The sequence below is a fragment of the Balaenoptera physalus genome (assembly GCF_965194825.1).
Source record: "Balaenoptera physalus genome assembly, chromosome: X".
Taxonomy (NCBI): domain Eukaryota; kingdom Metazoa; phylum Chordata; class Mammalia; order Artiodactyla; family Balaenopteridae; genus Balaenoptera; species Balaenoptera physalus.
This window is the reverse complement of record NC_138903.1, coordinates 16,423,792-16,438,136: the sequence shown is the minus strand read 5'-3', so window position 1 is coordinate 16,438,136 and position 14,345 is coordinate 16,423,792. Positions and strand designations below refer to the sequence as shown.

The 14,345-nt window shown below is 41.8% G+C and overlaps 1 protein-coding gene across 5 annotated transcripts in view; it reads right to left on the bottom strand.

The window, feature by feature from the left end:
• The window catches only part of CDKL5 (cyclin dependent kinase like 5), a 187,423-nt gene that overhangs the window by 12,565 nt on the left and 160,513 nt on the right, over positions 1 to 14,345 (bottom strand). For all 5 annotated transcript variants that reach the window (XM_082446993.1, XM_082446994.1, XM_082446992.1 and 2 more), the window contains 4 exons: positions 11,862 to 12,828; positions 6,717 to 6,818; positions 6,325 to 6,430; positions 2,712 to 2,835 (listed from right to left, as the gene is read on the bottom strand). In XM_082446993.1, the coding sequence (XP_082303119.1) occupies positions 2,712 to 2,835; positions 6,325 to 6,430; positions 6,717 to 6,818; positions 11,862 to 12,828 (1,299 nt within the window). The remainder of the gene's footprint in view (positions 1 to 2,711; positions 2,836 to 6,324; positions 6,431 to 6,716; positions 6,819 to 11,861; positions 12,829 to 14,345) is intronic.

Genomic DNA, 14,345 nt, shown 5'->3' with positions numbered 1-14,345 from the left:
AGTAAGAGCAGCCTATTTTAAAGATATATACTCTACATGGATATCTGTTCTATGTACAAGACCATACAGCTAGAAATGATTTTCCCACTGGGGCCTGAGAAAAAGCAAAAATACCCCTCTTCTCTCTACAGCTATTGTTTAGGATCCTTCTCCCTCTGCACACTGTACTGTTACCTGGGATTATTTCTTGCCTGACAACCTCAGTGCCAACTGCTAGAACTGTGCATAAAAGAAGAATAAACAGGCTCACAGGGAGGGTGGAGGTGTTTTCCCATTAGTAAAGATGATCGATCTGACTGCATTAACCCTATTTTTGTTGTTCTGAAATATTTTGGCTTATCTCCCTGTTCTTAACTGGATTCTGGACAGCTGGGATGGCCAGAATAACAGCTCTGGATATTATACTACACACTATCCATTTATCACTTTAAAGTATGACATAGTACCTTGATTTTTCCATTGCAAGAAATGTGGACACTGTACAAATATCCTCTTCTCCAAAGAAATGGAAGTACTACTAACAAGGAGAAACAGACTGCTCTTAGGTAAGTGATAATTTAGGAACAGCAATTCACTATGTCACCATGGTTTGTTCATGTTTTTGTAACAGTTATCAAACGGCATTTCTCTCAAATATAAATATGGTGAACCAATGAGAGATATTGTTCAAGAAAAAAATCCAAGACAAGTCAAGCTTAATGGATGACTTAGACTAAGTTAGATATGATGCGTGGAGAACTATCATAGCAGCATTATCATGAGGGGTAGTAAGAACAAAAGAATATAGCCAATTCATCCCTGGCAATTCTGGAATTCTCTCAAGCCTCATAACAGCAGTATCAGAGTAAGGATGACTTGATGAAGACTTATCTAAAGGTCAGCATCCCAACTATGCCTCTTTTTTAAAACAATTGTTGTTAGGTTTCTACACATATCCAGGTCTAAACAAGCTCTACTTAAACTGCTTATCAAAAAGACAGAAACAATATGCTGTTAAGACTGTTAATCCCACATTTGGATTTAGTTTTAATCTGACCTACCTAATTTTCATAGGACTATGTTAACATGCAATCGACGCACTTTTAAACCATCACCACTTCATCATGCAATGACCAAGACGAAAAACAACTCCATCTGTACTTCTGTGTTCTCACAACTTAGACACTATTCTCACGGCTTGTCAAAACCACACTTGAAAACTGTCAACGCCGGTAACTTAAAGAAGTTGTACCTGTGCTCTCAGGTTAATGTATAGATCTTGTCTACCGTTACACGGAGAAAGAACGCACTGAAGCTCATCAGCAAAGTAAGTGGAGAGGAGACACCTGGCAAGTCATACTGAAGTTAGAGAACATTAATGGCAAAAACCATGGCTGCTAAAGTTAACAAGTCACAACGGTGCCAGGCACTGCTCTAGATGCCTTTGATGTTTGACTTCATTTAATGATCCTATTTACCCGATGAGGGAGGTGATATTCTTAGCCTATTTTACAGACAAGGAAACTGAGGGGCAGAGAGCTGAAGGTCACATGGCCAAAAGGTGACACTAGTCAAGATATCCTATTTCCAGGGTCTAACCTCTGAGTCACTGATGTTAAAACTCTCATTTTATAAATAAGGCGATAGATATAAAGTGTGCTTATAAAAGAAAAAGTATTTATAGCTTTAAGAAAACCGTTTTTATTATTGTAAAAATAAGTAAGTTATTTTCCGCATAGGGCATGGTAACACTGAAACCTTGATATAACCCTGCCAACAGGGTCCAAATTGTGTGAATTCTAGCAGCAAACAGCAGAGATGGAATCTGACAGATTGGTCTCGTTCTCAATTCAGTGAGTTACAATGAGGCACCATTTTATTCTCTTGGTGGAGAACTTAGCAGCTCTATGAAATACATAAACATTCCTCACATCTAGATTCTGGGAAGTCTTTCTGGGCAGCTGAGAATATAAAGTCTACATTATTAAAAAAATAGTCCTACCCCCAAGACAAGATCTGCTAATGAGACTTGATGTATGTTATAATTCTCCTTAAATTTTTATTACACATGACACAAAGATTAAAGGATAAGCAAAATTGGCGCATCATTTTATCCTCTGACTACCAGTACATTTTTGTGGTAGCATGAAGGGTTGTTCCCCTATTTCTCTCTTTTCACCCTGAATGAAAATCAGGTGGCACAGAAGTAGAGGACACGAGCTTTGGAGTCAGAATGCATCTAGGTCTAGATCCCGGCTCCCTCCTCCCTGTTTCTGGCTGTTCAGCACCAGGCAGGCTCCTTACCTTTTCTAAGCTGCCATTTCCTCATTTGGAGAGTGGGAGACACCCCTACTTCAAAGGCTGATTGTGAGTACTGAGTGAGACAGTGCACACAAAGGGCTAAGCAAAGTGTCTGCTACATGATTCAACAGCAACAAGTGGAGAAGACAGCAAAGGACATCAATCATGTCAGAAGAAGGCGATGGAAGACTTATGAGGTATGTACTGACCCAGGATATTTTCTTTCTTTTACATGGTATTTCATATAAATGGTGAACATGAAAGAAACTATTATAAATAATGACAAATCACATTTCCCTTATTAAACAATCTCTCTTTAGAAAGAAAGGCCTAGCAGGGGAAAGAATGCTAAAAAGTTTATCCAGAATTTCTATGAAATCTAAAATCTACAGTTAGAAAAAAGAAGAGTAAAAACAAGCTAAAATACCCACCATGGATCAAATGCTGGTTGTCTTTTTGAGTGGTTAGTTCCAGAACTGCTTTCTGATGGTAGGGAAGAAACTCTGGTTGACACATTATTTTCATGGAAAGAATTATCTGGACGTGGAGATGGCACTGAACAAAGAAAAAGTAAGCCACTGATATACTCTTTTGGTTAAAGCAGTTCTCATGTTGTTCTATTGCACTTTCTCTCACACAAACAAAATAAACTAACAAAAGGATAAGTCAAAATCCTTATTTGCCCTTCATATAACTCTTACGTTTTCTGAGGCTGGAGGCATTCCAGGGAGCATTCCCCCCACCCCCAACTGCTTATGACAGTAACTTGCAAGGGTCAATTAACACCAGGCAATATATATTCAAGGCATAAATTGATGTGTCAGCTGATAAACTGGAGAATATCGTAGGAGATGTAAAAGTATGAATATGATCCCCATCTCCCTGTTTTGACATTCTTTTAAGTTGAGGCTTTCTTACATCATAGACCCAACTACGTAAAATCTATTCTTAGTGTGAAGCGATTCTTAACAGTATGTGTTCTGGAATACACAAACTACAGTTTAAGCCTTGCCACTTGGGAGGTGGCATCAATTTTATATTTTTTTAAACTCAATTCCAAAGAGATTTGGTTATTTGTACAAAAATAGTATTTTTCTCTAAGTTTTTAATCCAGGAATAAACAAAAAGACAAACCACAATGTATGTGAGTAAATACTTGTCTGCTTTTCTTTGGGGGGTGGGTGGGTATTATCTTTTTCTATCAATTTCTAAGCTTGGCCATAAATGAAAACATATTGCAAATTTCATCACAAAAGGAATATACAGGCTGTATATAAAGACAAATGACACCATATTACTTGACTCTTGGCCAGCAGGACTGAAAATGGGAAATATACTAAAAAATCTGTCATTTCAATGATACCACTAAATCTTCATCCAGTTAGATTTAGTAGCATGACTGAAATAAGCGATGTCTCCAAAAGTTTCACCTAGTTAAATCTTTTCCTTCTATTTCTGGACTTTCTAAAATAAAAATGTTCTACCTGCCAAACAGTGAAGTCGATTATGAGGGGCTTTGCTGATAGTAACCAAGTTAATTCACTTGCAATCAAAATAAAACTGTGTTTCTAGAGGTCAAGGACTAATTAATTAATTGAAAACTTAGTTAACATTTTAATATTAAAGTATACTCTCCAGACATCTATAGAAATAACACGTGTATGATCCACTTTGGAAGTAAAACTCACAGTGAGAGAAGAAAAGACTTTTGCTTATATGTACAGTACAATATTTTGTTTAATTAACTTTTTAAAAAAATTTTTATTTATTTTTGGCAGTGTTGGGTCTTCGTTGCTGCACGCGGGCTTTCTCTGTTGCGGTGAATGGGGGCTACTCTTCGTTGCGGTGCACGGGCTTCTCATTGGGTGGCTTCTCTTGTTGTGGAGCACGGGCTCTAGGCACGCGGGCTTTAGTAGTTGCAGCACGTGGGCTCAGTGGCTGCGGCACGCAGGCCCTAGAGCGCGCGGGCTTCAGTAGTTGTGGTGCACGGGCTCAGTAATTGTGGCTCGCGGGCTCTAGAGCGCAGGCTCAGTAGTTGTGGTGCATGGGCTTAGCTGCTCCGCAGCATGTGGGATCTTCGCGGACCAGGGCTCGAACCCGTGTCCCCTGCATTGGCAGACGGATTCTTAACCACTGTGCCACCAGGGAAGTCCCATGTTTAATTAACTTTAATCTGAATTAAAGTTTTAGTCCCATAAGGTTCTAAAGTAACCATGGCATCAGAAAAAAGAATAATAAATGCATCAAAAGGCATATTCAATGCCTTATTCTTTTCTCAAAGGTTGGGCTAGGAGGGAACAGAGTAGCCTAATCATTCAATATACATTAGGTCCTGCATAACACTTGTATGCATTTATTTAGCTCAGGTTCCTAGTTAAAATGACCAAGCGGTTGTCCGTGTTACCCTCCAGTTCCTGCCCTTTCCAGCTGTCCTCCCAGATCAACAGAATAACGAGAAGCTGGGCAATGTGGATGTGGCAGCTGTAGAAGGTCGCGGTGACCCTTGAAGGAGGCTTTGAGAAGCTGAGCCTCACGGACTCAGGAGGCTTACCGAGTGGGCTTACTGCCAGTCTCACCACTAGGGGCTGGGGATTCCTGGGGGCTCCCACTCTATTACTACATAGCTCCTTAAAGGTGAAACCTTTCTCTCTCAATCTCTCCTAAATCCATTCAGCCACTGAAACATCTGTTATAGTTGTCAAACATCAAAGCACATTTTTAAGGTCATGCAAGTACACTTGAAGATTTTCTTTCATCCAATCAACAAATATTTATGAAACTGCCAGGCAGTGTGCTAGTCAATGAGGGTAAAAGAAGAAAAGGTAAAGGGCCTTGTAAGCTTGTGAGAGAGAAATGTAAACAAAGAATCAGTACCATGTGGTTGGTGTGTGTCATGTTAGAGACAGAGGGCCATGGGCGGAACAAAAGAGGAAACACTTCACTTCACCTAGGTGGGCAGGGGAGCCATCACACTGCAGAGGACCTCAAAGCAGAATCTCAAAAGGGACAGAAACAAGTTGTCCAAGCAGGGGGAGTACTGCATTCAGGTCAGAGGAGGGCACGGCCTGTGTGAGTCCCACCGGCTGGGCACCAGAGTGGAGGAGGAGGAGCTGGAGAGGATAACAAGGGCCAGGGCACAGAAAGTCTAGAATGCCATCTTAGGGAACTCAGATTTTGTCCTGATGCCAATGCGAAGTCACCAGAGGACTCTCAGCAGATGAGAGATAGAGGACTGGGGCTGGGGTGGAGGCAATGGATTGCCCTGCTATATTTTTTTCCCTGTAGCATTTATTATCTTTTACTGCTCTATGTAATTATTACATTTAGTGTTGCTCTCTCATGAGAATGTGAGCTCTGTGAGGGTGGAGACCTTTGGCTGTCTTGTTCACTGACGTTCTAAATTAGAAGTGTCAGACATACAAGTGACGTCGATAAATATTTTATGACTTGGGACTTCCCTGGTGGTCCAGTGGTTAAGAATCCGCCTTCCAATGCAGGGGACGCAGGTTCGATTCCTGGTCGGGGAGCTAAGATCCCACATGCCACAGGGCAACTAAGCCTGCGCGCTGCAACTACAGAGTCCACGCGCTCTGGAGCCTACGCGCAACAACTAGAGAGAAGCCCCCGCGCCGCAGTGAAGAGCCTGTGTGCCGCAAAGAAAGATCCTGCATGCCACAACTAAGACCTGATGCAGCCAAAAATAAATAAATTTTAAAATATATATGTTATGACTTAATCGAATGAATGAGTGGTGTGGTCAGAACACAGCTTCAGAAGGATCATTCCAGGGACCGTTTTGATGGTGACCTTAGAGATAGGGAGAGCAGTTGGGAGGCTACTCAAAGTACCCAAGTCAGAAGCCACAAGGGTCTGAACTAAGACAGCAGGAACCAAGGCAGGGAGACGAGGTGGAAGGCAGTAGTGCAGGTAAGAATGACGCTTACCGGAAGTCAGGGCAGTGAAATGTAGGGGAGAGTGCAGCCTGGATGTGTAGTGAGGGGGAGAGAAGAGAGGACCCTGATGGGTGCTAGGAGCTGGGTTTACCTCGGTAGAAGCTGCCAACTCTCCTCGGAACAGGATCATTGTACAGGTGTCTGTTTTCTTTGGGGACAGTGCCATCATCAGAGTGGGGGTCATGATACGCTCCACCCTGAGATAAAAAATAGGTTTATAAAAAGTAAACAACAGAGAGATAATGAGGTAGCCTGTGAACGTAGAACAGTGCCTAATTGATCTATAATTTACTCCGGGATCTATTTAAGAGAAAACTCAGAATTATGGCATGAGGAAAACTGCTTACTTTATAAGCCAGTTCGAATTATCTGTGGGAGATTGGGTACGAATAAATCTTAAAAGATAGACTGTAATGGTGTTGAGTGACCAGTCTTTACAGACATGTTCTACTGTAAAAGGTAGCAGCTCTAGAAAATTCAGACCTCAGACTTCTGCCGTGCATGGAATGAAGAGGTGCCTTCTCTGGAGGACTCCTTAACGGAAGATCGCGCCACAGTCATCTCTGGAGGGAGTTGCTCTCCGGGCTGGAAGTCAAATTTCAAAGGATTTATAAGAGTGTCCTGTTCCTAGGGATGAAAATCACCTAAATTGCCATGGGTTTTATTTGGTATAACCAGTACCTTAACTGGCTAAAATTAAAAATGTGAATTGGTTAAAACACAAATTGTCCCATAAAAGAGTGAATCATCTGATGAATGTAAAATAAGTCAAACAAGTGTCACACAGATGGAAAGTGAAACTCTCATTAAAGTTAATGCAAGCAGGGAATGAATTACTCTGAAAATAGTTCAATTAATTATTAAAAACAAAATTATCTTCCTAATATATAGAAAGTCATGGTCTGAGCAGCACTCAATTAGAATAGAGATTCTGTTAGTTCCAAAATTTCTCTAGCAGATTTTAGGCTGAGTTCTCAAAAAAGAACTACAGATGCAAAATTATTTTTCATGAAGGACTTACATGGCAGATTAAGATGAAAACAAACGTTCTTTGGATATATCAAGGAATTGAATCAGTACCCTTAATAATTTCTGTCTTAAAAACTCCCTAACTACTGTAGTTTTTGTACTTAAGTTCTCTTCTTAATCTTCTCTAGGATAACAGTACTTATACTTCATGTATTTTCTTAATAATCACGACAGCACTCATCTCCGGAGACACTACCTATTTCTCTCAAGGAAGTGAGTCACAAGCTAAAAGCAGCCTTGGTCCACAGTGGTGTTCATTGAGGGGAAAAGTAGCATTTTCTACCCTCAGAAAAAAAAGATTAAGGAATAAAATTACCAAGCCATTCAGAGGAGTTAGCTGAATTGCATATCTGTATATTATGCACAGAAAGAGTATTATTTTGAGCCTTACATGGTGTGTCAAAAACGGCTTATTTAAAATTTAAAATATGATTTTCTCTTTCTTCCCCTCACTCCCCAAATGTACTACGAAAGGATTCTGGGCAGGAAATTATCCAGTGTAGCCTTTCTTCTTTCTACTTTGTGACAAGATCTCATTTGAATTTTATCACCTGCGTTGTTTACAAAGACCTCTACATCGAACATAAACTTTAAGCGACAGAGCCAGTCCAGTCCCCTTGCTCTTGAAGGTGCCTACAGCACTTTGCAAGGGAGTGATTCCCATCATTATTCACAGCTTCAGTTACTTGTCAAGCCAATCTGCCATCTTTGTGCCTTTAAACTTGTACTTTCTTTCTTTTTTTTTTTTTTTTTAGAAATTCACGTTCTTTTATTTATTTATTTATGGCTGTGTTGGGTCTTCGTTTCTGTGCGAGGGCTTTCTCTAGTTGTGGCAAGTGGGGACCACTCTTCATCGCGGTGCGCGGGCCTCTCACCATTGCGGCCTCTCTTGTTGTGGAGCACAGGCTCCAGACGCGCAGGCTCAGTAATTGTGGCTCACGGGCCCAGTTGCTCCGCGGCATGTGGGATCTTCCCAGACCAGGGCTCGAACCCGTGTCCCCTGCATTGGCAGGCAGATTCTCAACCACTGCGCCACCAGGGAAGCCCTAAACTTGTACTTTCTTGCAGCTTGGTACTGCATTTCCCGAACTGGACTTAAAATTCAGCAACAGTTGGATCTGTGTTTAGCCGACAGTTATTGTTTTATAATTAGCTTATTTCCACCATGTTCATGAAGCCTTTTCTCTAGCACTCTCAGAGAGCCAGTCCATTTGTCCATTTTCCAAGGTATAGTTGTTTTTTTTTTTTTTAACTTCTTCTCTATTTACACTATGCTTAATGCTAACACACTTTACTGGCTTTGACCTCCATGTAACATCTATGTGTAGCTGCCAGACTCTAGACATCTTTCTAGGCCCTAAATGATCCCTTCTCTCTAGAGGGGCTCCTCCGACGACTGCTCTGACTCCAGTCATGACATCTCCTACCCCTCCTCTCACCTGGGCCCCAGACAGTCCTTCCAACCTCGTGGAGAACATCTCTGCATAGGGGCCCAGGGTCACGCTTCAACCTCAATATGTCAGCATGACATGATGCAAAAAGCTCTGGCCTAGGGACCTGGACATCCCAGCTCCACCCTGAACTAGTTGGGTAAACTTGGGCAATCCACCCAACCTCTCAGAGCCTCAGCATGCTCATCTGTGCAATAGAGGGGTTGAATGAGGTGACTTCAAGTCCTCTCTTCTACTCTGAAAAGGAGATCCTAGAAGAGAAACCTTGAAGGCTTCCTTTTTTCTATATTCAATCCTTCAATTTACAAGTCCCATTTCTACTTCTGAGGAGTCTTTAGACCCACTCTTTCTCTGTCTTCCCACTGGCACTGACTTAGTCCAGAACATATTCTCCTCACCCCATGCTTGGATTATTGCAAAAGCCACTCTAAATCTTGCATTTTTTTCACTCCAGCCACGTGGCCCAAGTTGCAATCCCACAACTCACCATGCTACTTAAGGTCTCAATTATTCTCCTTAACTTCCAGATATCCTTTTTGGCCCTCCCTCGAGCCTCTTTCCTGATGTCCACTCTACTTTCTTCCACTGGTGAAACCCCCAACATCTCAGAAGTTTCTGCTCAGATTCCACCCCTGCCCCCTGGGGGCCTCCTACAGCCCCCCGCTGGGACTGTGCCACTCCCCTCTGCCCCTGCGGTGCACACAGCTCTAGCACAGTGTGGGCATGCAGCCTTACAGTATTATTACCACCTATCTATCGGCAAGTGTCATCCCACCATCTCCAGCCCATACATTCTAAGAGGACGGGGACCACATCTTTTTCATCAGAGCCTATCATTGTGCCTAGCTCAGTAAATGCCTGAATACGTCTTCATCCTTTCGCCACAAAACCTCTCTCCACATCTGAGCTCTAAGCAAGACCTTCAGTTGCTCCTAAAGCCATTTCTGACTGCTCCTGCTCACAATGATCTCTCCCTGTCCTCAAGTACCTTTTATAGGCAGTGCCACAGAAATCTGGTTCTTAATTATTTCATTTTTATCATGTATAAGTTAATCTTCCTTGAGAGAAGATAAATTTCTCAAGAGCAAGAACCCTGCCTCAGACTCCTTTGAGTGCCCAAGAATACCCAGCGTAGAGAAGGTATTCGGTGTCTAAAGAACAGCCCCCATCATCCCAGAAGCAGTAGCAACAACGAAGACATTTACTCTGTGCCCGGCATAGGGCACACAGTGCTTTATACACCATGTTTAATCCTCACAATAACACTCAGATGAGGAATCAAGGCACAGAAAGATTATATCACTTCCCCAAGTTTACAGAGTTCGAAGCACACTGCAGGACTGGCTGCCTGGCTTTCCAGCTCAAGATCTGCCTGGCTTTCCAGCTCAAGATCTTAGCTGCTTTGCTACACCAACTGCTCAGTTACTGACAGTCTCCCCCTCCCCAGCACTCATCTTGCTAAGCTTCCCACTGCACAGACCATCTTATTTTCTGGAGCTCTGACACACGCTGATGAACCAATTTTTGTATCCTCTAAAAGGAGAGTACTTTTCCTACATGACAGTCTTTCCGTCTTCTAACACTGGTTTTTCTCCACCTTCATTTCTTTGATGCAGGTGAATATTTCATATCACAAAAATATAATTTTAAAAATATGTGTTCTGTTACAAGAATGCTGCTTCTTTTAAACAGGTTAGTGTCAGTTCTAGAGTCTGAAGATCAATAAGATAGAGGGAGCATTATGCTAAAAACATTGCCTTGAGATTTAAAAACAACCCAAAAGACTGAAAATTAGCATTTATCCTGGCCTGAAGTTATATTTACCTATAGTTCTGGATAAATTTAAAACTTTTCAATTCAGTTAAGATATCGAGTAAGGTTATTAGCAAAAGGGTTTGATTTAAGCAAATGTGGTTTGGAGAGATTAGAGAAAATACCCATGAATTTGCAATGAATTTTGAGAAAATTAAAAACTAACCCATATAGCTGATGAATTCTGTAATAAATCAAAATAGGATTCTCTAATGCAAATCAAAGCTACAATTAGGTACCACCTCATGTTGGTCAGAATGGCCATCAATAAAAAGTCTACAAATAACAAATGCTGGAGAGGGTGTGGAGAAAAGGGAACCCTCCTACACTGTTACTGGGAATGTAAGTTGGTGCAGCCACTGTGGAAAACAGTATGGAGGTTCCTCAGAAAAGTAAAAATAGAATTACCATATGATCCAGCAATCCCACTCCTGGGCACGTATACAGACAAAACTCTAATCCAAAAAGATACATGCACCCATATGTTCACAGCAGCACTATTCACAATAGCCAAGACATGGAAACAACCTAAATGTCTATCGACAGATGAATGGATAAAGAAGATGCGGTACATATATACAATGGAATACTACTCAGCCATAAAAAAGAATGAAATAATGCCATTTGCAGCAACATGGATGCAACCAGAGAGTATCATATTAAGTGAAGTAAGTCAGAAGGAGAAAGACAAATACCATATGATATCACTTACATGTGGAATCTAAAATATGACACAAATGAACCCATCTATGAAACAGAAACAAAATCAGGGACATAGAGGACAGACTGGTGGTTGCCAAGGGGGAGGGAGGTGAGAGAGGGTTGGATTTGGAGTTTGGGATTAGCAGATGCAAACTGGTATATACAGAATGGATAAACAACAAGGTCCTACTGTACAGCACAGGGAACTATATTCAATATCCTGTGATAAACCATAATGGAAAAGAATATGAAAAAGAATGTATATGTATGTATAACTGAGTCACTTTGCTGTACAGCAATAATTAACACATTGTAATTCAACTATACTTCAATAAAAAAATAAATGAAAAAAAATAGGACAAAATATGAACAAAATATGCCAGAAAGGAACATTTAAGAAAGGAAACAGATTTTGAAAAACAAGCTTTCTGTGTTGAGTACTCAACAATTAGCTTAAAAAACTAAAAAAAAAAAGTTTTAACAGATTAGTCCTTCAAATATTGCTTCCTTAAATGTGTCCTATCAAGAAAGTATGACCTCCTGCAGTGGGGACAACTGCACACTGACCCCATCACATCCCTGCACCACCTTCCCATGATGAGCTGACAGATCTGGTCAAGGTCCTAAGTTGTACCTGAGGTGATAAGAGCTGCAGGCTGTTGGCTCTGGCCGCCATCCCTTGCCCTACGCTCAAGCTTCCGTCCAAGCCTTTGGCTCTCACTTTGTCCCGGGTCACATACATGGAATGCCTGTGTGGACGCTGCTGGGAGGAGAAGGGGCTGGTGTAGCCAAGCCCATACGAAAAGGATTCATGAGGCGCAGACAGCGAATGGGAATGGCTGCTGTCCATGTGTTCGGGCAGCTTCAACTCCTCCATCGTCTTAGAATGCCTGGTTGTGGTTCGGCGTGAGTCAAGAGTGCCCTCACTTCGGTTATTTCTCCCCGAGGGGCTGAGCAAAGTTCTTGTGTCGCTGTGCCTGGTGAGGGTTGGGCTGGTGGGAGAGTTCAAGTCCAAACAGCTGGATGGGAAGTACCTACTGGTACTGGACTCTGTGATCTGGGCCCTGGCTTCGGAAAGGTTACTCACAGACTTGGAGTCACTCAATGCCCCATGGCTTTTGGCCTTGGTCCTATAGGAAGGACTCCTAGAGGACTGGGGAATGGTGTCGATGTAGCTATGCCGACTCTGCTTTTCACTGGGCTGCAGCGTCCCGGCTTTGCTCTGAGAACTTTCCATAAATGAGTGCCGGTTCTGCTGAGATCTGCTGCTTGACTTGAGGTACTTCGTGCCCGGGCCTTCCGAAGGCTTTGGGTCAATATTAAAATCAAACTCTGTCTTTGATTTGGCTTCTTTTGGGCTGAGAAGGTGTGGTATGTTGTTGTTGGTCAGATCTTTGCTGGTAGACCCAGGCTGGCTGCCCGCTTGGTAGGTTTTGGTGTGCATGGGACTAAGAGTAGCTCCAGCAAGGTTTCCGTTCAGGAAGCTTTCGTTGGCAGGAAGACCTTCGTCAGCCCGGGGCAGACCCACACCTAGGTTCTGGATGTCCTTGCTGTTAGATCTGTGATGAGACTGCAAAGCCGCACTTTTGCTGGCTTGGTTTCTATGTCAAAAACGAAAGAAGTATATCAGTTTCCCTCAAGAGCAGACGCACAAAAAGTATCATTAAAACAAAAAAGAACAAATATCTAAAACACTGCAAAGACTAAAAACAGTAACTCTCGCAAACATATGACTATAAATAACACGTAATCTATCAATAAGAAGTAAGTTGCTTAGATCAAGTCACTCTGCCACAAAGCACTGGTCCTGATGAAGCGCTTTGGCATTCTTAAATGCTCAGCTAACTTACTGCCAACACAGCTTCTAACTGATAATCTGGGCAAACTTGCTTTTGCTATGTTGGTGCTCACATGGGTGTGTGCTATAGAAAGCCTGCAAAGAAGAAGAGGGCTGAGCTATACGCAAACTCTTTATAACTCTTTCTCTGCTTGAACATCAGAAGGAGACATTGAGACTTGCAGATCACTGTGTTCCTTGAACTTCGTTTTTATTCGTAAAACTCACAGCCTGCCTCAGAGATACACACTCACAGCACATACACACAAGCACCAATGTCTCTTTTGTCTTTAGCCTGTATAATCAACGAATGAGAATTCTACCAAGGTACTCAAGAAAAGAAAATGATACTCTGAAAAGACGTGTGAACCGCCTAGTGAGGTTTGTTGGAAAACATGATGATCAACGTTTATGTATTAGAGAAGCGGCAATACTCGGGGCATGTCAGTGTCAGATACCTCCTGTACACTAAACAGGAGCATGTCTCTAACTGGATCACAGGGATCTAAACAGGTAATTTCTCTCCAAAAGACACAATTTATTCTCTTCTTCATTTCACACTTCATTATTCCAAATGGGCTGAGGCTTCCTTTGGACTGAAATCTTTAGGACTGAAAGCTTCATTTCCTACTTGGTTTAAAATACAAAATATAAATCCTGAGGAAAACCCTGTCCTCTATTTGGAAGCTGAAGCTGACATCGCAGCAAGGTCAGTTTGTTCTACTGTAACTATTTAAAGGACCAAATTGTGGTTTGAGATAGGTAAGAATGCTTTTAAATGAACAATAACTTACACAATTCCCTTTTTACTATGCATTCCAAAAAATTTGCTGCATATATTGCTATTGCTAAAGACGGTTTGATCTGGGAGAGTTTTGTTCCCATTGCACACTAATTAGAGGAATAGTCACATTTTTTTCCCCTGTAGAGTGGTAATCTGTGAAACTATGCCTTCCTATTTTCTCTATGAGAATCCACTCGTTCAGGCATCAAGGGCCCTTAGGCCCTCATCCTTTCCTCCTACCTTTCAGAGGAGTGTTAAAAAGTATCTGATATCAAGCATGCCTGTAATAGTGTGGAAGGCCTCATCTCCAAAACGCACTTACTAATATCTCTCCCAATCGGGTCACAAAAATTGCAACATTAAATAAGGTCACTTAAATATGAGCTAACTGACAGGATCAGAGGCCATGGATACTGACAACTGATTTGTCTGTTTTCTTCTGTCTTTTTCCATGACCGTATCTACTGCCTCATCTTGATTTACAAGCAAAACCTAGA